At 41.5% G+C, this 24,765-nt stretch overlaps 1 protein-coding gene across 1 annotated transcript in view; it reads left to right on the top strand.

Moving 5' to 3' along the window:
- The window catches only part of EPG5 (ectopic P-granules autophagy protein 5 homolog), a 231,820-nt gene that overhangs the window by 175,160 nt on the left and 31,895 nt on the right, over positions 1-24,765 (top strand). The window contains exons 33-39 of the mRNA XM_030192892.1: positions 861-1,068; positions 8,032-8,107; positions 9,242-9,351; positions 10,383-10,558; positions 16,986-17,171; positions 18,954-19,163; positions 21,803-21,947. Coding sequence (XP_030048752.1) covers positions 861-1,068; positions 8,032-8,107; positions 9,242-9,351; positions 10,383-10,558; positions 16,986-17,171; positions 18,954-19,163; positions 21,803-21,947 — 1,111 coding nt within the window. The remainder of the gene's footprint in view (positions 1-860; positions 1,069-8,031; positions 8,108-9,241; positions 9,352-10,382; positions 10,559-16,985; positions 17,172-18,953; positions 19,164-21,802; positions 21,948-24,765) is intronic.

The following is a 24,765-nucleotide window of genomic DNA, read 5'->3' as shown; positions in this document are numbered from 1 at the left end:
AGGTTTTTCATTGAATTTCAAGTTAAAATTAAAATAACCTTTTGGCCAAAACTAGACAAAAAAACGATTTTGGGCCATGATTGGCTACATAATCAAAACTGAAATTCGGTTGGACGCCAGGCCAGAATGTAATAATTTAAATAGTAGAGTATTTTACCTCCAAATAAAATAGCCTACACACGGACCACAGCAAATGAAAACAAATTAAAAACCATGGTGCTTTTACACTGATTGATTTAGCACCGCACTCAAAGTGACAGCTGATGTCATAACTCAACAGGAACTTATCATCCCACATTTACAGGCTAAAATTTTGAAACAAAAGCATTTATTTGGAGCACTCAGTTTACCATATAAACTGTTGTGCAAGATCATAACTACATTGCAAAAAAGAGTAGCGCCTCCCCCCTCCCCCCAAGGACTCCCTTACAATGTGCTGTGGTCTAGTCAGAGCTTTGACAACAGCTGTTTTGAGAGTAGAGCCATAATGGTCAGGAATAAGGTACTGCTTTTGCTCCAGCTACACCCCTAGACCACCATGGATTTAAATATAGGCCCAGGGGGCCTACGGGTAGTGGGAGGCACTTGGGAGGGGGTCTGGTAGGAGGGTTGAAAGGAGACAAATGGGAGAAAGCACAAATTTTCAGCTTCAACTGAAAACATATGGTCATTTTTTGGCTGAAAATGAAAATAATCTGTCGGCTGAAAATGAAACCAGGTAGAAAAATAAATTGGGGACCAGTTTCAGCACCAAAACTGAAATTCAGTCGGCCTCTAAAGCAGATTACCGCTTAATCTTTTAATAATGAATTTTAACAAACATTGAGTCTGTAATGTCTTTCTGCAATGTCTTTCTGCAGGTAACAGAAACAATACAGTGGCTTTCAGAATTTTTTCACAAGCTGAGACTAGCTAAATCAGGCTTTCGGAGCTTTGGCCTTCTATCTAAATGGTGTCCCTACATGACAGAATTGAAGACTTTCTTTCAGTACCTGGTGAAAAGTTTGATTGACTCAGAAGTTGCAAATTTAGTCCAGGAGCCAGTAGGCAGTAGCAGAATTTTTGCAGGTAATGTTTTTACTTGAAACTTGAAAGTGTAATTCTCCTGCCTTTTATTTATCACTACAAAAGGAACCAGTTTTTGAGTAGGGTGGTGGTTATCTAACCTTGGGCATGATACCACATTAGGTCACAAAATCAGTGAATGAGATCTGAATGAGTAACTGAGCTGCTGTCCTCACATGGATTCATTCTTCCCATCTTTCCCTGGACTGATACTATGACCTTCAACTAGCTGTGGCAGTCAGCGTGGACTTTGACGTCATCCCCTCCTCCTACATGGACTTCCTGTTAGACCAGAAATCCATGCTCAAACTAAGGGTATGTTAGTGCATACAAGCCCTGTGTTGACTGCTGCTGCTGACTGAGGGAAGGAAGGAGAAGTGGAAATCTGTTGAGAGAGATCAATTCTTTGCTTTGGTCAACATGTGGGATCATGTGGACTTTCCAGTCTTAAAGTGGGGCCATATTGAATATGATATTAGAAGGTTCTATAGTAGGATTTTCTTCATCTATTGGACTGTATTAATTTGTGTGTCTTGTTTATGTTCTTGAATTCTTTTTGTCATTCTGCAGCTTACAAAATGTACAGTGCAATGTGCATTGGCCCTGTATAGTTATTGCTATAGAGAACAATTTTCTAAGCTGTTTATAAAGGCAGCTAGGGTAAACCCAGGTAAACTGATGTCTGAAAATTGTCCCTCATTAAAGGATATAGTTAACAACGTGGGCTTGTGTATTTTTCTGCTAATTTGGGCTATTTTTAGTACAGGCGCCATTTTATGTAATGGTTCATAGTTCAGTTTATTTGCTATACCACAAATAATTAAAAAAAAAGTGGTTTGCAATCTTAAAAATAATAAGGGAACAAAGAAGGTGTAGTAAAATGTAAGGGAACCTATTACTACTACTACTACTCAACATTTCTAGAGCACTACTAGGGTTATGCAGTGCTGTACAAAATAAACAAAGAAGGACGGTCCTTGCTCAAATGAGCTTACAATCTAAAGAACGAAATGTCAAGTTGGGCAGTCTAGAATTCCTGGGTAGAGGTGTAGAGGTTAGGTGCCGAAGGCGACATTGAAGAGGTGGGCTTTAAGCAGAGATTTGAAGATGGGGAGGGAGGGGGCCTGACGTATGGGCTCGGGGAGTTTGTTCCACGCGTGGGGTGAGGAGAGGCAGAAAGGGCGGAGCCTGGAGTTGGCGGTATACAAAGATCAACAAATGTGACCTCCTCCACATATATCCAGAATTGTCCTATAATATTTGCTTGTAATACTAATATCATGCTTTATCATTATCATGTTACCCAAGATTCTTCTGTAATACTAAATGTCTGGTTTTTTTATGTATTTCCATGATGTATTGAAAGCCACATTGAGCTTGCAAAGAGGTGGGAAAATATGGGATACAAATGCAATAAATAAAATATACAGTTTTCATGTTCTAAGGAAAGAGAATAAAAAGGGAAATAATTTAAAATGCAGCTAAGGTATATATATATGGAGAGTAGGGTGTGCTGGGACTAAACTAGACATCAGTGACAGTCATATTGGGATAACCGCACATACAGTTACGTAACAATACTGGTTGTATTCAGATAAGCCAGTTTAAAAATAATGGGACTTACGTATTGCCTTAAAGGTCTTCAATGAGTTCTCTTTATGAAGCTTTAGTGATATGGAGTAGGACCTATGACACTAAAGCAAGTAGGCCTACTTCTATGAGAGCGGATCAGTAAATATGTGGGAATTGTAAGTAGATATTGTTGTAGAGATCAAAGAGACCGAACTGGGTATGAGGGGTATGGTATGAGAGTATGAGGAAACTAAAAAGAAATAATAATATCTCAGAGTGCAGTATTTAATGTGACTCTGGGCAAGTCACTTAACCCTCCATTGCCCCAGGTACAAATAAGTACCTGTAAACCGCATTGAGCCTGCCATGAGTGGGAAAGTGCGGGGTACAAATGTAACAAAAAATAAATAAATAAAAAATGAGCCAAAACTAGGATTTTGAACTTGATTCGATATTATATCGGGAGCCAATATTATAGACCTAGTTACTCATAACTGGAATTAACAGTAAAATAGTCCATGATAACGTTCCCCCTATATCAGCTAAAATGATGTGCATAAGCTGTGATTAGATCATGGGAGTAAAAGAACGTACATATTGATTGAATTTTCAAATCTACACATGCTATTCTCCATTGAAAGTTTTCCACAATTAAAGCAGGTACAACATCGAAGGTCCTTTGTATTTGCATTTGAAAGAGAAAGTACACCCTGCGGAATTTAGGTATAAGGTACATGGATACTTCTGCAATTAGATGGGGAGTTTAAAAATAGCAACCTATTTGATGACTATTTTTTCTGCACCAGTTTTTATACATGCAAAACTTATGCTACCAGCATTTTTTTAAAATGTATGTTTTTTTTTTTATTGATTCTTCCAGTTCCTCCTATTTTGATCATCCAGTTCAGTTAGACTAGGATCTTGGCACTAGGTGGTTTTGTTCACAGTTGGAGGGAGGATGGATGGGATTTAATATACCATCTTTCTGTTGTTACAATCAAAGCAGTTTACATATATACAGGAACTTATTTTGTACCTGGGGCATTAGGGGTTTAATCTATTTGCCCAGAGTCACAAGGAGCTGCAGTGGGAATCAAACCCAGTTCCCCTGGTTCTCAAGTAACTGTACTAAACATTAGGCTACTCCTCTACTCTACTACTTAATGATCTCCCCCTCCCTGCCCCCTCAGTTATTTTTTTTTAACAGCCCTTTTCCTCTAGTGATAGCCCTTTGACTGGGGGATCTACATGTTGTTCCTTCTGGAACATGCAATCATGAGCCCTGAATCTGGTCACTAGGTCATTCTTGCATAACAAGTGCAACTTGGGAGAAGATCCAACTCTGTGATAATTCCGCTTAACAATGCACAGCACACCGCCAGTGAGGTACTAGAGCACTCCTTAGATGTGTTTTACTCTTTTCAAAGTTGAAATAAGATTCAGGGACCGATTCACAAAAGTCCCTGGAAAGGGAAAGGGAAATGGGACGTGATATACCGCCTTTCTGAGGTTTTTGCAACTACATTCAAAGCGGTTTACATATATTCAGGTACTTATTTTGTACCAGGGGCAATGGAGGGTTAAGTGACTTGCCTAGAGTCAGGGCCGCCGAGAGGGGGGGGGGGACAGGGGGGACACTTGTTTTATAGAATTGCCCTTTATAAGGGTCATTTATAACAGGATACCTAGGCAAGAAAGGCAAACAGCATAAAAGCATAAGTGTTGCCATACCGGGACAAAAGTTCATCAAGTCCAGTATCCTGTTTCGTACAATGGCCTATCCAGGTAATAAGTATACAGCAAATTCCCAGAACAGTAAAACAAGTTCATAATTAGCATAGATCAAAAAGGTCAGTGTCCTTATACATGCATCAGTTAAAAATCTTTTCCCCCAAATTCAAAACTAATAAGAGCTTTGGAAACGTTTTTTTTTAAACTGGAGGCACCCAAAAGAAATAAAAAGAACAGCTTAACTTACCAGTGCCACATAAACATACATACTTACCCAGAACAAGGAAATACAAGTCTGCACTTTGCCACATCCAAGTCCACCGAGCCTCAAAGGACTCAGGCGAGAGACGGGAGGAGAAGGACCCAGTAGCACTAAGTATCCACCTAACTGATAGATGAGGGACCCAGCAGTACTGCGTGTCATCTTAAAAAAAAAAAAAACAAAGCTGGGTACCAGCACACCCTTGCTCAATCGTCTCCAGCCAAGCTGGGGCAGGAGCTAGCTAGCCATCACAAAGAGGAGCTGCACATCCATCCAACATCCACTAGGAGACTGAGAAAATACTGAACATTTAGCATTTATTATTCCAACTTTATATATATATATATATATATATATATATATATATAACATTTAGTCACTGCCTGGATAGTGCCTGGGGAGTACAGGAAATATAGCTGCTCACAGGTTACAGAATATAACTGCTCACAGGGTCTCAGTGAAGAGATCTTTGTCTCCTCTCGCTGGCTGAGACTGGTGAACTGGATTAGGAACTGGTTGACGGGCAGACACCAGAGGGTGGTGGTAAATGGAGTTCGCTCGGAGGAGGGAAAGGTGAGTAGTGGAGTGCCTCAAGGATCGGTGCTGGGGCCGATTCTGTTCAATATATTTGTGAGTGACATTGCCGAAGGCTTACAAGGTAAAGTTTGCCTTTTTGCGGATGACACCAGGATTTGCAACAAAGTGGACACCCCGGAGGGAGTGGAAAGCATGAAAAAAGATCTGCGGAAGCTAGAAGAATGGTCTAACGTTTGGCAATTAAAATTCAATGCGAAGAAATGCAAAGTGATGCACTTAGGGAGTAGAAATCCACAGGAGACGTATGTGTTAGGCGGTGAGTGTCTGATAGATATGGACGGGGAGAGGGATCTTGGGGTGATAGTATCTGAGGACCTGAAGGCGATGAAACAGTGTGACAAGGCGGTGGCCTTAGCTAGAAGATTGCTAGGCTGTATAGAGAGAGGTGTGACCAGCAGAAGAAAAGAGGTTTTAATACCCCTGTATAAGACGTTGGTGAGGCCCCACCTGGAGTATTGTGTTCAATTTTGGAGGCCGTATCTTGCGAAGGATGTTTAAAAAATGGAAGCGGTGCAAAGAAAAGCTACGAGAACAGTATGGGATTTGCGTTGCAAGACGTACGTGGAGAGACTTGTTGACCTGAACATGTATACCCTGGAGGAAAGGAGAAACAGGGGTGATATGATACAGACGTTCAAATATTTGAAAAGTATTAATTCGCAAATGAACCTTTTCCGGAGAGGGGAAGGCGGTAGAACTAGAGGACATGAGATTGAAGGGGGGCAGAGTCAAGAAAAATGTCAGGCAGTATTTTTTCACGGAGAGAGTGGTAGATACTTGGAATGCTCTCCCGCGGGAGGTGGTGGAGAGGAAAACGGTAATGGAATTCAAACATGCGTGGGATAAACATAAAGGAATCCTGCTCAGAAGGAAGGGATCCCCAGAAGCTTAGCCGGCGGTGGGAGGCAGGGCTGGTGGTTGGGAGGTGGGGATAGTGCTGGGCATACTTATACGGTCTGTGCCAGAGCCGGTGGTGAGAGGCGGGGCTGGTGGTTGGGAGGCGGGGATAGTGCTGAGCAGACTTATACAGTCTGTGCCCTGAAAAAGACAGGTACAAATCAAGGTAAGGTATACACAAAAAATGGCACATGTGAGTTTATCTTGTTGGGCAGACTGGATGGACCGTGCGGGTCTTTTATTGCCGTCATCTTCTATGTTACTGCGTTATGTGATAAAGTCACCTCCAGGATAGTTGGGTTAAGGCAGTTTCAGTCTGAAATACAAGTCCCAGAAGGCATTGCAGGCAAGGAGCCAGAGGGGGAGATGAAGAACCCTGACTGGACTTCTAGCTGCAATCAGGGAAGACATGGGTGTAAGTTGGCAGGTTGTGTAGAGTGGCTGCCACTAGGCGGAAAGAGAGTTAGGAAAACCTGTGTGCAGGAGCTCATCATTGGTCTCATTAGTCTAATGCTCAACTCAGCTGGTTTGGGTGTGAGGAAGCTAATGGAAGGAGAATAATTGGTGGTGGAAGCTGAAGCCAGGGATTGATTAGGCAGGTGGGAAGGAGTCCCAGGAGTGGAGTTCAGCTCAGGAGAGAGAAGCAGAAGGAGAGAAGCAGTTGCAGGCTGAAAATCCTTGGGCAGGGAGGTCCCTAAAGTACTGAAGCAGGATGAAATTCCTTGGGTGAGAGGAAGTCCCAAAAGTATTGAATTCACTGTGAAGCTGATGCAGGGGAAAACCCTTGGGTAGAAGGAGTCCCTAAAATATTGAACTCTCCTGAAGGTAAAGAGGATAGAAGGTAGAAACTGCTACTTGGTGACTGAACTGTGATGATGAACTGAAAGAACTGTTTGTCTTGGGAAGTGAATTATTGTTTATTGTGCCCTGGATAAAGAGCCCAGACTGGAGCCTGTATTGAATCCTGGTATGTGCTATGCTGCTGTTGGAACTGTGTACTAGAAACCTGCATGGAATAAAAATCCTTAAGATTGAAGTTACTGGTGGACATCTATTTCTTCATTGTACTGGGAGCCTGTGGCTGGAGGAGATTGTTCTATCCTTGGCTGGACAAGAGAGGTACCTGGTTACAGTTACTATGACTGGAGAAAAATCCATTATTTCCAGACTGGATTTGAACTCCTGGGCCAATCAGAGCCCAGAACAGCACATTTTAAAAGTATATTGCAGGTAGTACCTCTTTGTGCTAAAGAAAGAACAGTCACTTTCTACCACAGCTTTACAACAAGAAAACACCACTTGCTGGCCAATAGGAGAAATACACTTCAAGAAATACAGTTTACAGGCTTAAAAACCCACTGTTTTGTCACAATATCTTTCAGCTACAGAAGCTCCTTAGATGAACTTGTTTGGTAGTGGAGAAAATGCCAAACTTCCTCTCCACTGCTTGAAATGGATGTCTTCAAATTTTTTGGGTAGGCAGCCCTGGCCATAGGAAAGAAAGAACACAAGCATATAATGAAGACAAACATTTTCACAGAAAAGCTGTGAAACATTGAATAGCCAAAACTGTAACTGAATTCAAGAAAGCCTGGTACAGTTCTATTGTTATGATAGTAAACCCAAAGAGTGAATTGGTTCTATGCTATTGAATCCAGAATGGGTAGACCAGATGGGATTTACATCATTAATTTATTTTCATTTTTTAAGCTGTTGAGTTCTTTGTTTCTGTCTAAAATACTTAGGGCTGAATTTAACAAGCATCCTTTTCATAAGCACAAATACAGAGAAGCCATGCAGTAAATCCTTTTTTGATTATACATTATTTTTTAAATAATTAAAGAATTCACATATGCAGAGAGAGAGGTTCTTTTTTTTTAACAATATTTTTTTCTTGTTCTGTTTAGCACTCAAGTCTATACATACAGTCATCACAGAACTTTTCAAGCCATGGATACTGGTCTTAGATTCAGATGATGCAAGGTAACTACAATCTGAGTTGTTATGGGGAATGCCATGACTAAGCATGTGGAACTCCTCATTTTTGTTCGACATAACCCTTGGATACTAGAGAGGAGAGCAAATTAAACAATGCTGTGCTTTTATTAAACTCTAGTATGCAATATCACAAGAACAAATACATCTGTTTATGCCTCAGTTTATCCAGCTATAAGTGGGTAATAATTTCCATTCATTCCTTTTCCTTTTGGAAGCTATCACACAGAGCAGAGATAAAATAACTTGTACAGTGTGTGTGTGAGAGAGAGAAGGAATAAAACATACACATACCAGGAATTCTATTACTACTTATCAATTCTATAGCGCTACTAGACATACATGGCACTGTACACATTATTCCCCAAATTCTATATAGTGTATCTTGAGTTGCACGCGCAATTTTGGGTATATTCTGTATTGCACACGCAACTTAATTATCTTAAGCCAATCAGCATTTCTTGACACTAATTGGCTTTAATTAGAATTTACGCGCACAACTTGCTAAGCGTATTCTATAAAGTGATGTGCACAAATTCTAATGTGTGCTGATGAAAAGGAGCATGGAATGGGCGGATCGTGGGCATTTCTATAAATTATACGCGGTGTTATGGAGTACTCCCGCTCTGTGCCTTAGTCGGTGGCATTTAAACCAACTTTTACTTGGCGTAAATTCCCGTGACTAGATTTAGTCACGTGGGTGGGCCCTAGGCGTATTCTATAAAATTCACCTAACTTTAGGCGTAGTTTATACAATATACGCCTAGTCATATTTTTTTTCAACATCAGTTTTTAAGGTGCCATATGTAGAATCTAGCCCTATAAGCAGATACTTTCTCTGTCCTTAGTGGGCTTTCAATCTAAGATGTTTTTTGTACCTGGGGCAATGGGGGGGGGGGGGGGGGGGGTTTTAAGTGACTTGCCCAGGTTCACAAGGAGTTGCAGTGGGAATTGAATCCAGTTCCCTAGGATCTCAGCTTACTGCACTAACCATTAGGTAACTCATCCACTCCAAAAGTTGTCAACTAATGTCAGCTTCCTTATATATTGCCCCTTCTGAGGTAGAGAAACAATGTCTACAGAGTGTAAGATATGAAATGCATTTCTTTACTCTTTTTGCAGTTTAAGTAACCAACGCTGTTATCCATGGTTAGAGAGTGACACTTCAGTAGCCACTGGGATGGTGCAGTTGTTCTCTAAGTGCATTTTCATCATACATCAAAGTTTTAAAGGTAAGTGACTAGCCTTCTGTTCTGCTTTCATTTCTGCCACAGCAACTTAAACTATTAAAGAACTTTTATCACTGTATATATTCTATTGAGCCTTGCAGGGCTAGTAATCCTTAGAAGCTCTGAATGTGCTGCAGCAGCAAAATCCAGTACTTCATAGAAATATTGTTATTTGACAGTGAGGAGCAGAACTACATGCCAGTAGTTTAACTCTGGTTTTGTCTCAGATTTTAAGGTAGCAGATGACTACATCAAGTGAAAATATTTTCACTGTCTAATTTCCTAAAATAGCAGGTCGTTTGTAAGTTGCAGTTTTATATACCGTGTTTCCCCGAAAATAAGACACTGTCTTATATTAATTTTTGCCCCCCAAAAGGCGCTAGGTCTTATTTTCAGGGGCTGTCTTATTTTTCGGGGAAACATTGGGGTTGGATCGGGGTTGGCCTGCCCGCCGTCGCTCCCGGAACTAACCTTAAACGCCTCCTTTCACCTTCGCAGCAAGCAGCAGCAGGGCAGGCCACTCCTTCCTTCCGTGTTCCGCCCTCGCCTGACGTAACGTCCGCGAGGGCGGGGCACGGAAGGAAGGAGAGGTCTGCCCTGCTGCTGCGAAGGTGAAAGGAGGCGTTTAAGGTTAGTTCCGGGAGCGACGCAGGGTGGGTGGAGGGGGGCCCGGGGGCGGCCTTGTCCGGCTCTCGGCGGCCCTGCTTTCAAACAAAAATTTGCTAGGTCTTAATTTCAGGGGAGGCCTTATATCTACCAATTCAGGAAAACCTCTACTAGGTCTTATTTTCGGGGGATGTCTTACTTTCGGGGAAACAGGGTACTATTTTGGGTCTTAATCAGTTTAGTATGGGTTAGGTAACAAGTAGTTGTTACCTATATTTGAACCTGGATTCTGCTGCTCAGGGGACATTTTGTTCTTCTACCTTAGTGGTGGTAGAAATGATAAGTAGTAGTAGTCCTTTGACATGGCACAGTTGTGCCTAAAATGTAGTTACCATCTTTTAAATATTTACCATTCTCTTTTTATCCAGACAAATTGCTGCCAGGCCATCGAGGAGCTCTCTGGCTGCATTTGATGCATTACTGTGACTCCTGTACTGCAGCCAAAATGCCAGAGTTTGTTCTTTATACATATCACAATGAGTACAGTAAGCTTCCTTGGAAGGACATGCACCCAGACCAGGCACTCATGGAAGAATTCTTCAAAGTAAGTCTGCCTGAGTAATATGCTGCTTAACTTATGGATGAGCCTGGTTGCTAAAGGTTTTCTTCCATTCTGTGTCCATGGGGAAAGTGCTTAACAATCATAGGGTAACAATCATTTCACCCACTCAACCTATCCAATTGTCCCTGCACTCCGGGAGGACAAGACCATAGCGGAGAGTCTGAATGAATTTTTACATCGGTCTTTACAGAAGAAGATGTAAAAGATCTACCTGTACCAGATCACTCAGTGGTGCAGTCGCACCTTCAGTATTGTGTGTAATTCTAGTTACCGTATCTGAAAAAATATATAGTGGAATTAGAAAAGGTACAAAAGGGCAGCCAAAATGGAAAATGGGATGGGAGAAGAGATGGCTCGGGGGGAGATAGAGGTCTATAAATTCCTGGAGTGGAACTGGTAAATACAAATCAATTGTTTACTCTTTCAAAAAAATACAGAGACTACTAGTAGGAAAAATTACAAAATTGCACGTTTAAAACAAATCAGAGAAAATATTTTTTCATTCAGTGCTCAATGGAATTCATAGCTAGAGGATGTGGTAAAAGCAGTTAACATAAATGGGTTTAAAAAAAAAAAACAGTTAATGAAGTTCCTCCTGCTGGGTTAAATAGATTTGGACAACTTCAAGGAGGAATCATGCATAACAGTAGGTACAGCAAGTACTTTTCCCAATCCCTGTCTCCTGTCACTACAAAACTCTTTAACATGTGCTTTAATGTTCCATTAAATCTCTTCACCAGCCCATTAGTTTCAGGGTGATATGGAGTGGTACTTATTCAGCCAGAACCGATATACTCATATCACCCCTCTCCTCAGGTCACTTCACTGGCTTCCAATCAGATACCGCATTCAATTCAAGCTTCTCCTTCTTACCTACAAATGCACTCAGTCTGCTGCCCCTCACTACCTTTCTACCCTCATCTCCCCTTACGTTCCCGCCCGTCACAGGACAAATCCCTCCTCTCTGTACCCTTCTCCACCACCGCCAACTCCAGGCTCCGCTCATTCTGCCTCGCCTCACCCTGTGCTTGGAACAACCTTCCTGAGCCCTTACGCCAAGCGCCCTCCCTGCCCATCTTCAAGTCTTTGCTTAAAACCCACCTCTTCAATGCTGCATTCGGCACCTAACTCTTACCGTTCAGTAAATCCAGACTGCCCCAATTTGACTGCCTCTATCGGACTGACCGTTCACTTGTCTCTTAGATTGTAAGCTCTTTGAGCAGGGACCGTCCCTCTATGTTAAATTGTACAGTGCTGCGTAACCCTAGTAGCGCTTTAGAAATGTTAAGTAGTAGTAGTAGTAGTAGTGGTACACACCTTGGGACACCCAGCCCTCACCCCAGAGCCTCCACGCATGCAAGTCACACATAGTCCAGCCTCTCAGGATTTTCTTTTCATCTTTATATTGTAGAACCTCTGGTGCATCTGCCCGACCCCCTCCCCCTCAACCTTCCCATCCCAATGTACCCCATCCCCCACCCCTCCCAACCTTATGTTCAAAACTCGCCATCAGATGCTCAGCCTTAGTAACCTATGGCCGAGATCCGGAGACCACAACACGAGCGAAGGGACCCCGTTCCCCCCTCACTCATCATAAATACATGTGCGCCAACATAAAAGCAGATACAAATGAACTATGAAAAATTGCTCATACTTAATGTACAAATCAGGAAATTGTTAGCCACAATGCTATGGAGAAACACAGAACGTAAAGATTTCACTCCGATCTGACAACTCACTGTTACAGGTAGTTAAAAGTCAAGTGTTGACTTTTAACTACCTGTAACAGTGAGTTGTCAGATCAGAGTCAAATCTTTATGTTCTGTGTTTGGTCATCACCAGGTTTTTTATTGCCTCTTGTGCCACTTCCAACTTGTCATAAGAATGCCACTTGCCATTAACAGATATCTTCAAAATGGCAGGGTACAATAACATGAATCTGACTTGTTTGGCAGCTAATGAAGCACATAGCAGGGTGAACTTTTGTTGACACTGCTGTAATGATACTGAGTAATCTTGGTAAATCTTGATCAACTCTCCTGCGTTTTGTAGATTATCTCTCTTCTGGCGATAACCTCTCAAAATCTCCACTTTGTGCACGTAATTGTGTATCTTTTCAACCATGCGAAATCTCTGTCTGCCATCTTGTATCCAACCTACCTGGTGCGGTCGCTCAAGGCAAAGAGGGCCCATGCTGAGAGTGCAAACTCGATGGATAGCCAGTGTTCCATCTCCGTCACCAATGTTTGTTGGCAGTTGTCTCAGGTAGGCCAAGAAGTTGCAAATGACCTGTTTTTCCAGGTCGTCCAATTTCTCGGACTGCTTCTGCAGTTGTGTGATAATCGCTCTAGGGAGGATTCCATGTGGGGGGCTGAGTCCTTCAGCGCTGACACACGATTTTCTAGTTCACCGGCTCTCCTCATGATTTCTGCCAGGAGTGCTTCTAATCTGATTAGCTGACCTGAGATTTGCAGAAATTTCAGTTCCAGCGCCTGGCTCACCGCAGTAGTGAACTGATTGAGCTGAAGCACAGTAAATTCCATTGTTGCTGACTCACCGTCCTCCATCTTGTCTTTTACCTGCGGTTTTTCTTTTGCCCTTTTCCAGCCATCTGGCCCCCTGTCTAACGAATATATTTGTCGGTACAGGATGTCTCTAAGTGAGCTGTGTTTTGACTCCAAATCTGTGTTAGAATAGTGATTATTTATTTATTTATTTGTTACATTTGTATCCCACATTTTCCCACCTATTTGCAGGCTCAATGTGGCTTACATAGTACCGTAAAGGCGTTCGCCAATTCCGGTATGAACAAATACAATAATGTTGTGGTAGAATAAGGTTCATGTGTACAGACACATTAGGGAATCGTAGAGAGGAAGTGAATCGTAGAGAGGAGGAGTTATTATATGTCCATTACGAGCTTTGGTTTCGTTGTGTTGTAGGGTACAGGCATTTAAGTTGGGTCGGTAGGGTATGCCTTTTTGAATAGGTTAGTATTTAATGATTTCCAGAAGTTTAGGTGATCATAAGTTGTTTTCACGGCTTTTGGTAATGCGTTCCATAGTTGTGTGCTTATGTAGGAAAAGCTGGATGCATAGGTTGATTTGTATTTGAGTCCTTTGCAGCTTGGGTAGTGGAGATTTAGGTATGTTTGTGTTGATCCTGTTGTGGTTCTGGTTGGTAGGTCTATGAGGTCTGTCATGTATCCCGGGGCTTTGCCGTGGATAATTTTATGAACCAGGGTGCAGATTTTGAAAGCAATACATTCTTTGATTGGCAGCCAGTTCAGTTTTTCTTGGAGGGGTTTGGCGCTTTCAAATTGCGTTTTTCCAAATATAAGCCTGGCTGCTGTATTTTGAGCGGTCTGAAGTTTCTTTATAATTTGTTCTTTGCATCCCGCATAAATTCCGTTGCAGTAGGCTACATGGCTTAGTACCATTGATTGTATCAAGTTGCGAAATGTTCCCCTCGGGAAGAATGATTTCATGCATATGAGTTTCCACATTGAGTGGAACATTTTCTTTGTTGTAGATTTCATTTGGTTCTCTAGTGTGAGGTTACAGTCGATTGTAATACCGAGAATTTTCAGGCTGTCTGAGATAGGGAGGGTATAATCTGGGGTGTTTATGTTTGTGGGTTTGTTCGTATTGTATTGGGATGAGAGGATGAGACAGTGTGTTTTTTCTGTGTTGAGTTTTAGTTGAAATGTGTTTGCCCATGAGTCCATGATATTCAAGCTGAGCTTGATTTTGTTGGTGATTTCTGTCAGATCACGTTTGTAAGGAATGTATATTGTGACATCGTCTGCATAGATGAAAAGGTTAAGGCCTTGGTTGGATAAGGATTTGGCTAGTGGGGTCATCATTAGGTTGAAAAGGATTGGTGATAGTGGTGATCCTTGAGGTACTCCGCATTCTGTTTTCCACGGTGGTGATATGTTTGAGCTTGATTTCACTTGATATGTTCTAGTGGTTAGGAAACCCTTGATCCAACTAAGTATGTGTCCACCAATCCCGAAGTAATCTAGGAGTCTTAGTAGTATTTTATGGTTTACCATGTCGAATGCACTGGACATGTCGAATTGGCTAGGAGGGTAATTAGTACTGTTTCACTGCAATGGAGGGGGCGAAATCCTGATTGTGATTCATGTAATATTGTGAATTTGTTTATATAATCAGTAAGTTGTTTGGTTACCATGCTTTCCATCAGTTTGACCACCAGTGGGATTGATGCTACTGGGTGGTAGTTAGTGATTTCGTTTGATTTTTTTTCTTGGAATCTTTTGGTATTGGGGTGAGTAGGATGTTGCCATTTTTCCTTAGGGAAGAGACCTTGTTGAAGCATGTAGTTTAAGTGGGATGTTAGGTCTGCTATGAAGCGGTGGGGGGCGGATTTTATTAGGTAGCTGGGACAGGTATCCAATTTACAGTGAGAGTTGGAGAACCTATTAATCGCCTGGGTGACTGTTTCCATGGTGAGGAGAGCAAAGTTTGACCAGGTTCGGTCCGCTGGGTATTCACCAGGGGTTGGGTCCAAGCCAGTGATGAAATTTTCGATATCGGTGTTGTCCTGAGGTAGCGTGTTACGTAGGTTTGCAATTTTTTCATTGAAGTATTTAGCAAGGTTGTCTTCAGATGGGATGTCTGTATTGGTTGTGGTGACCAAGGTGATGTCTAGTAGTTTGTTCACGAGTTGGTATAATTTCTTCGTGTCTTTGTAATCTGGCCCTATTTTAGTTTTACAGTATGACCTTTTGGGCTGTCTTATTGCGTATTTGTATTTTCTTTGTATTTGTTTCCATGCGTTGAGTGTGTGTTTGTCTTTTATTTTTTTCCAAGTTTGTTCGAGTTTCCTGGATTGAGTTATTTTTTTCAGTTCTTCATTGAACCACAGTATTGAGTTTATACCTACATGAGGTTATTGTTTGTAAGGGTGCTATTTCGTCCAGTATGCTTCTGCATCTTTTATTCCATTCTGAGAGGTAGTATATAGAGTCCGTTTGTGCTGTCCATTCATTTTTGTATATCTGTTGCCAGAATGTTTCCAAGTCTATTTGGCCTCTTGTGCTGTAGGTTGTGTGCTTAGAGAGAACGGAGTCCCCAGAGAGGAAAAGAACCCGTCCTGTCCCTCTCACTGCATCACATGATCCCTCCCGAGAAATATAATATATAAACTCTAAATAGATAGTAACACTTAACACTTCTTCACTATAATTAAGATTTTCTAATACAGTAAGTATTTTCTAAATATATCACTAGGTGTTATCAAACATTTTTAGGAAGATTCAGAACACGAAGATTATACCTCCTTTGGGAGTTTTCTGAATTTTCATTCTTCATCTGTTTATTTTCCTTTACTAGAGTTGCATTTATTGCTGAAATATCCCCCATCTTGCTGTTCTAATATTTCCAAATTGCCAGCAAGCATGTTATTGTTAAAAATAGCACATCTGTCTTGTAGCTCTTTACAAACAAAGGTAATTGCATCAATTTGCTTAGAGATATATTTCTAAAAAGATATTATTGCCTTCCAAAGAGAATCCATAGTTACTTCATGGAAGGAGCCATTTCCTTGCTTGCTTCATTAAGGGGCACCAGATCTTTCAACTGTATCACTGGAAATCAAAGACTTCTTAGGCTGAGTTGGTGATAGGCCCTCTGATATCTTATTCTATTGCCTTTGCTCCACAACTTCTCTCCCATTCATATAGAGCTCTTGCCAGAAAGAGTACAGTTGCAAATGTTGGGACTAAATTCTTGGTGAGCCAAGCTCCCATCGCTGAATGGTGTAGATTCTTTAAGTAAGGATTCTCCATCTCCTATCTCCTGTGTGGATGCAGTGCACTCCGTTGAACTCTGCTTCAGGAGTTCCTCTATCAGTCACCAAATCTGCCTTCACCAGGACCCAGCATAGCTCCAGGCAGGAATCCCCCTCTTCTACCAGCCTCTCTTAGAGCCAGTATTCTGAAGCAGAAACTTGTCCATGGGTCCAACAGCAGAAAAAAACCAAGAGCTCAGGTGGAAAAGCTTGCTTGAGTTTTTTTTCTGTAAATTTTTTACTCTTCCAAAAATTGAAGAAAATTCAAGATCTTGGAGTGGCGATGTGCTGCAAGCAAACTTACGCCCCCTGTTTAATAAGCTGCGCTAGCTGCTGCCATGCACTAATACTGACACAGCCCATAAACTAAACGGGGGGATTATTTAGCAGACCTTTTGTCAGATTGACTTTGCAACATCTTTGCCAGGATTGTAAGCAATCTCAATCTGGCCATTGATCTCTGCATTAGTCCACAAATATATCTTTTTAAAAAGGAAAAGTTCCAAGTATAATATCTACTTTAATTTTATGCAAAAACAAAATTACAAAAATTTCAAAACCTTGTATCTAAATATTTTTCTTTGTCTTCTAGATTGAGAGAGGCAGCCCAAAGAGCTGCTTCCTATTCTTGGGCTCTGTCTTGTGTGAAGTTAATTGGGTTAGCGTTCTCTTTGATGCTTGGACCCCCAAACCTTATCTGGAAACACGTAACATGACTGTCTGCCTGCTTTTCATGATGATTTTCCTTGCAAAAGAAGAAGAGCTTATAAGTAAACCAGTAAGTGTTGGAGGATTCCTCAAAGTCAGATATCGCTGGGTATACAACTCTTATACTAGTTCGTCTGATCTCCTTAAATACTATACTGAAAGGCCTGATAGCATCAGAAATGATTTGTTTTTGTGTCAATATACAGTCTTACTAGATGATTTGCTTTAATGCCAGTTAGTCGTAATAAGTTAGATTCTGCAAAGAGGTAAAAAAAAATGTAATTTGTTCACATGCAATGTCTTGGTTTTGAAGGAAGTGTGATGAGAGTATGCAAATATAGTAGGCAGATTTGGGGAGGGGGGAAGCAAAAAGGATCTGCGGTCAGAACAGTTGATCCTGACAGCTACACAAACTCAAGAAACTGCGAGCACAGTTGTTAGATAGCTCATATACCTAGGTAAATCTATTTTACATATGTCCTATTTGAGAAGGGACGTGCAGCAGGGAATACCAGTGTTCAGTGTGTGGAATTCCCATACAGTTTTCAAGATCTATAAATGTAAAGCCTCTTGTAAAATAGGAACAGGGCTGCATGTCCCAGCCCCGCCACATCCAGATGGAACAGCAGTTTTACAAAGCTGGATGTGAGGAGAAAAAAAGTACTTCTCACATAGACATGGGGACCAGCTTTCTAAGATCATTGCTTCCTGATTCCAGCATCGGTGCACACCCCCACATCCCACCTTAGTTTGATGCGAGAGGTCTTCACATGTGGATGTGAGCCTGGCACATGACAACCTCCCCAAAACACCTACCTCCTTGATACAGTCCCAGGGCTTACTTGGGGGGGGGGGGGCTTACTTGGGGGGGGGGGGGGGGCCCTGCTGTCTACTACAGCGAGAGCAATGCCCACTTGCTCCGACCTCATAGCCGCAGGGTTCCAAAATGGCTGCCAAGTCCTCTAGTGCTAATACTGCAATATTACCACTAGAGGTCGTGGTGGCTATTTTGTAATTTGGTAACTGCAAGACAGGAATAAATGGGCATCACTCTCACCCTGTTAGACACCAGGGATCTCCATAAGCCCTGGGACTGGGTCGGGGTGGGGGGTAGGGGGTTTTACTGCATAACATATAATGTTGAGAGCCTTGGGAATCAGGAGGGGGGAGGTGTCTGGGGAGGCTGCCATGTGTTGGGTTCAGGCCTGCACATGGGTACCTCCTGAAGAGGGGTTTAATTTAGCTGAAGGCTGGCAGAGGGAGGGGTTGTTGCAGTCTTTTGGGTGTAAGATGATGGCAGGTGAGAGGGAGCTGCCATTGAGGTAGGGCTGCGATGAGGAGGGAATGGATTGTCTTCATGGGATCAGTGATGTTGGAATTTAGCACTGCCTCTTCAGCAAGTATTTAGGCCTCAGAGCATGTCTAAATTCCAGCATCCTGGTTTACCACTGCTGACGTGGATTCCCTATGTGAAATAAGGAATGCAAATTTATATCTTCATCCTGCCCAGACCACTCCTTCTCCATGTACCCCCCATGTCCTCTTGGCCCATTTAGATGTAGTGGGCTTCCATATAACTTAATAGCCTCTGTTTTGAAATAGCATTTAAATTTCTTGACCTCTCCAGATGTTTAATGGCTGCCATTTAAATATATGGATGCTTCTTAAATAATTACCATAGGGCTTGTAAATTACTGCTCAGTCTAGAGGTGGTTGATGGTGATTGCAGAGGAATCTGGGGGATTCGTGAGGTCTTGCTGAAAAATATTGCATTTCAACCTGCACTTCTCAAATTGAAAAGAAAATGTAAATTATTTTTAAAGTATTATACATTTGATATTTTTATCCATAGGAATCACCTCTAATAAACCTTCTTGGACAAGCCAGCTCCCTGACCTGGCAGCTTGTGGACATCATGTCTTATCGGAGTGTCATGGCATATTTTAGCAATCACTATCCACCATCTGTTGTTTTAGCAAAGGAGTTATCATCTGATCTGATAATGAAACTTTTAAAGGCTTCTGCCGGGTTTGGTGTTTCTTCAGATAGCAACATGTGTGCTGTAAGTATGCTAGTTATAACCTAGAGCCATTCAAGATTATTTTCTCTGTGCCTAGTCCATAATTTATGCTAATTTTGCCCTAGTTGGTCACCTTGATATGTCCACGTGGTGGAGGGAGTGAATTTTCATTGCTCTATAAAGAAGGGCATTTTCGATATGACGTCTAAATCCGATTTTGGACGTTTTGCTGAAAACATCCAAAAATCAAGTGGCGAACATACTGATTTTCAAACCTGAAAAAGTCTCTTTTTGTTTAGAAAATAGCCATTTCCTAGACATTTTGTAGATGTTTTGTGTTCAGTGCGTTTCTTTTCTGACCATTTTTGAAAAAAAAAAAAAAAGTCCAAGGGGAAAGTGCACAAAAATAAGACATTGGGATGTATGGGGGACTAGCATTTCTAGTAGACTGGCCACATAGACATCCCAGCAGAGCAGTGGGGCACCTTAGGGGGCACTGCAGTGGACTTCACATAAAAAGGTCACAGGTACACAACTCACCGTTACCCCCTTATGTTGTATGAGAAGCCATCCAAAAACCACCAATAACCTACTGTACCCAACTGACCACCTACCATTTAGAAAAGCACTAAAAACCCATCTATTCAAACAAGCCTACCCAAAAGACCCAGATTAATCTCTCGAACCCATCTACCTTACATATACTGAAGAGAAAACGACATTGACCCAGACTCTATCTCCCACCTTACCTTCCTCTCTCTATCACCTGTCTCTACCTACCTATCCATCCATTTACTACCCATCCATCCTTCTATTATGTTATACTTAATTTCCTACTTTACATAACAAAATTCTGTGTTACCTATTACTATGTAAGCCGCATTGAGCCTGCTTTTAGTGGGAAAGTGCGGGATACAAATATAATAAATAAATAAACTGTACAGCACAACAATAGCCCTTACGGCTGCAGGTGTCACCTATATGTGGGTACGGGCCTAACACATGCCTATTCTTTACCCCAAACACACCCTTTTTGGGCTGCATACATGGACACAACAAGCACATACATGTGCCTGTTTGACCTTTATAGACTAGCACTTAGCGCATTCCCAACTTTTGGGTGGCCAAATGCTGATTTTGGACATGCTTTTGTCACCTAACCTTTATAGAATTGTAACAGTAGTGTGGAGGCAGTCTGTAACAATATTCAATGGCACTTTCTGGATAGTGACACTGAGTAGTGATCAGTAGGGCACTAATCTGCATAGTGGCTGCCACTGTGGGGATGATTCTGTAACTGTGTGCCTGGTAGGAGCCTATTCTATAAAGGAGCACAGGTGCCTTCTTTATAGAATACTGATGTAACCATGAAAATATAGGTAAGGTAGGTAATTTTTTTTGTACCCCGCGCTTTCCCACTCATGGCAGGCTCAATGCAGCTTAGGTACTTATTTTGTACCTGGGGCAATGGAGGGTTAAGTGACTTGCCCAGAGTCACAAGGAGCTGCCTGTGCCTGCAGTGGGAATCAAACTCAGTTCCCCAGGACCAAAGTCCACCACACTAACCACTAGGCCACTCCTCCGCTAGGAGCATTCCATGTAGAAGCCTGCCCTTGCAGCCGCGCAGGCTTCTGTTTCTGTGAGTCTGACGTCCTGCACGTACGTGCAGGACGTCAGACTCACAGAAACAGAAGCCTGCGCGGCTGCAAGGGCAGGCTTCTACATGGAATGTTGCTAGTGGAATAGCAACATTAACATTCCATGTAAAATCTCAAATAGTAGCAACATTCCATCTAGAATCTCCAATAGCAGCAACATTCCATGTAGAATCTGAAATAGGGAAAGGGAACTGGGACTTGATATGCTGCCTTTCTGTGGGGTTTACATAGTATATACAGGTACTTATTTGTACCTGGGGCAATGGAGGGTTAAGTGACTTGCCCAGAGTCACAAGGAGCTGCCTGTGCCTGAAGTGGGAATCGAACTCAGTTCCTCAGGACCAAAGTCCACCACCCTAACCACTAGGCCACTCCTCCACTTGCAACATTCCATGTAGAAGCCTGCCCTTGTAGCCGCGCAGGCTTCTACATGGAATGTTGCTAGTGGAATAGCAACATTAACATTCCATGTAGAATCTCAAATAGTAGCAACATTCCATGTAGAATCTGAAATAGGGAAAGGGAACTGGGACTTGATATGCTGCCACAGGTACTTATTTGTACCTGGGGCAATGGAGGGTTAAGTGACTTGCCCAGAGTCACGAGGAGCTGCCTGTGCCTGCAGTAGGAATCGAACTCAGTTCCCCAGGACCAAAGTCCACCACTCTAACCACTAGGCCACTCCTCCTGTAAATTAGAAACACACTTTGCCAGCCATAATCTGTTGATATATGCATACCTTACAGGATTCTGTAAATATGTGTTAGCCCTCCCGCCTATGTATATGCATATCTGTAAAATAGGCACTGTATAATGTACACACATTTACAGAATAACACTTAGGTGGAATTTATGCCATTATTCTAATGAAATACACGCATAATCTGAGCCAGTACTTTTATAGAATTGCTGTTCATGTGGATAAATACTTTTAAAACCTGTAAGTATAATCCAGGTACTATTTTCTCATTCCTGTCTTTATCATTTGTATTACATATCATTTTTCTTTATGTTTACTAATAGGATATAACGCCCAAATGTCAGCTGTACATTCACCAGGTAGTTCAGTTTCTAACTGCATTGGAGCAGAATGGTAAGATCACCTTTGCAGTGCTGGAGGTGGAACTATCAAAGCTGTTGGATGATATTGCTGTCTTTAACCCCCCAGGTGGGTTGAATATTGTTTATAATTTTAAAACTTCTGCATCTGAGTCTGTCAGCTTCCTATTTAACTAATATACAGTGATATTTTTGAGAGTACTAAATACATAAGAATAGCCATACTGGGTCAGGCGGATAGTCCATTTAGCCTAGTATCCTGCTTTTAACAGTGGCCAACCCAGGTCACAAGTACCTGGCAGAATTCCAAAGAGTAGCAAGATTCCATGCTACCAATCCCAAGGATAAATAGTGACTTAGCAAATTGCCTGGACCGGATGGTATAAGTAGTGGCTTAGTAAATTGCCTGGACCAGATGATGTACATCCCTGAGTACTGATAGAATTGAAAAATGAACTTGCAGAGCTATTGTTAGCCATTTGTAATTTATCTTTAAAATCAAGCGTGGTACTGGAAGATTGGAGAGTGGCCAATGTAACACCAGTTTTTAAAAAGGATTCCAGACGTGATATGGGAAATTATAGGCGGTGAGCCTGGTGTCAGAGCTGGGCAAAATGGTAGAGACATTTATAAAGAATAAAATTACAGAGCGTATACATAACCATGGATTAATGAGACAAAGCCAACATGGATTTGGTGAAGGGAAATCTTGCCTCACCAATCTACTATGTTTCTTTGAAGGGGTGAATAAACATGTGGATGAAGATGAGCCGATTGATATTATCTGGATTTACAAAAGGCATTTGACAAAAGTACCTCATGAAAGACTCCTGAGGAAATTAGAAATTAATGGGATTGGAGGTAGTGTCCTATTGTGGATTAAAAACTGGTTAAAAGATAGAAAACAGAGGGTATGGTTAAATGATCAGTATTCTTAATGGAGAGGAGTAGATAATGGGGCTCCCCAGGGGTCTTTGCTGGGACCGCTGCTTTTTAACATATGTATAAATGATCGAGATGGGAATAACTACTGAGATAATTAAATTGACTGATGACCCAAAGTTATTCAAAGTAGTTAAATCAGAAGAGGATTGTGAAAAATTACAAGTGGACCTTAGAAGACTGGGAGTCTGGACATCCAAATGGCAGATGACATTTAATGTGAGCAAATGCAAAGTGATGCATGTGTGAAAAAGGAACCTGAACTATAGCTACGTGATGTAAGGTTCCACATTAGGACTCACTGCTCAGAAAAAGAATCTAGGTGTCAACGAAACCCTCTGCTCAGTGTGCAGCAGCGTCTTAGAGAGCAAAGGTTAGGAATTATCAGGAAGTGAACGTTAAATGAGAATGTTGTAATGCCTTTGAATCAGCATCATGGTGCAACCACACCTCAAATACTGTGTTCAATTCTGGTCACTGCATCTCAAAAAAGATATAGCGGAATTAAAGAAGTTACCGAAATGGCGACGAAATTGATAGTGAATGAGACGACTTCCCTGTAAGGAAATGTTAAAGTGGCTTAGGGCACTTCAACTTGGAGAAGACAAAGCTGGGGGAAGATATGATACAGGTCTATAAAATAGTGAGTGGAATGGAACTGTTAGATGTGACTTGCTTGTTTACTTTTTCCAAAAATACAAGGATTGAGGGCCTTCAATGAAGCTACTAAGTAGTAAATTTAAAACAAACCAGAGAAAATATTTATTCATTCAGCATGTAATTAAACTCTAGAATTTGTTGCCAGATAATGTGGTAAAAGTAGTTGGCTTAGTAGGGTTTAAAAAAGGTTTGGATAATTTTGTTAAAGAAAAGTCCATAAGCCATTATTAAGATGGACTTGGGAAAATCCACTTCTTATTTTTAGGATAAGCAACATAAAATCTGTTGTATTGTTTTGAGATTTTGCCAGTTACTTGTCAGCTGGATTGGCCACTTTTGTAAACAGGATACCGGGCTTGATGGACCTTTGGTGTGTCCCAGTATGGCAACACTTATGTTCTAATGTCTTTCTTAACAGCAGATTATAGACTTTTCCACCAGAAACTGTTTTAAGGGTGGATACTACTACTATTTAGCATTTAGCATTTTCTGCATATAAAGTAGGTTTTACGTGCAGAAAATAACTATTAAAAAATTGTACAAAGGTAAACGTGTAAAAATTAAGCACACAAAGCCCGTGCTTTTATTGAATAGTTGTGTAAGCATCCCCAGGGGCATAATTTGGGCAGAGCAGGGGTGAAATTACAGAATGTTCATGTAGCGTATAAAATATACATCTACATATAGAGGTCAATTTAGTATAGATTGCCAAAAATAGGTAGCAAAATGCTGGGCTGTAAGTGCGCTATAACAGCATCTGGGCTGACAGATGCCATTAGAGAATAGATTGTAAGTTGGCATTTGTGTGCTAACATTTAGGTTCGAGCATCTACAACTGGTCAATGGCAGGTGTAAATGCCGGTGCATACGTTTTGCATTTAAGTGCATAACTTATAGTATAAGTTACGTGCATAAGTGGGGGTATACCCCCCCTTGCAAATATGAACTACAGGTGTTGCACACTAAGCTTATGTAATAGCTCTTTCACGTGTGAATGTTACATTCACACACTTAATTGTTGCTATTCTATAATCTTAGTGTGTAAATGGCACATACATTTAGGCACTAAGATTATAGAATAAGAGGGATGGAGTACACACACATATTTACACCTACCTCAGAGCAATTGTAAATTTCTGCGAGACCATTTCTGAACTACCAAGGATAGTACTGGGAGCATATTTTATAAAGGCACATAGGTGCGTGTGTTGGCTTTACAAAATATATTCGTCGAAAACCACCTGGATAACCAGGGTTGTAGCTTCAATGGACTGTCATATCAAGAAATGCTCATTGGTCACTGAAATAGAGGATAAGTTATTATC

The sequence above is a fragment of the Microcaecilia unicolor genome, chromosome 2 (assembly GCF_901765095.1).
Source record: "Microcaecilia unicolor chromosome 2, aMicUni1.1, whole genome shotgun sequence".
Classification (NCBI taxonomy): Eukaryota; Metazoa; Chordata; class Amphibia; order Gymnophiona; family Siphonopidae; genus Microcaecilia; species Microcaecilia unicolor.
Note: the sequence above shows the minus strand (reverse complement) of the source record. Positions and strands in the feature narration are given on the sequence as shown.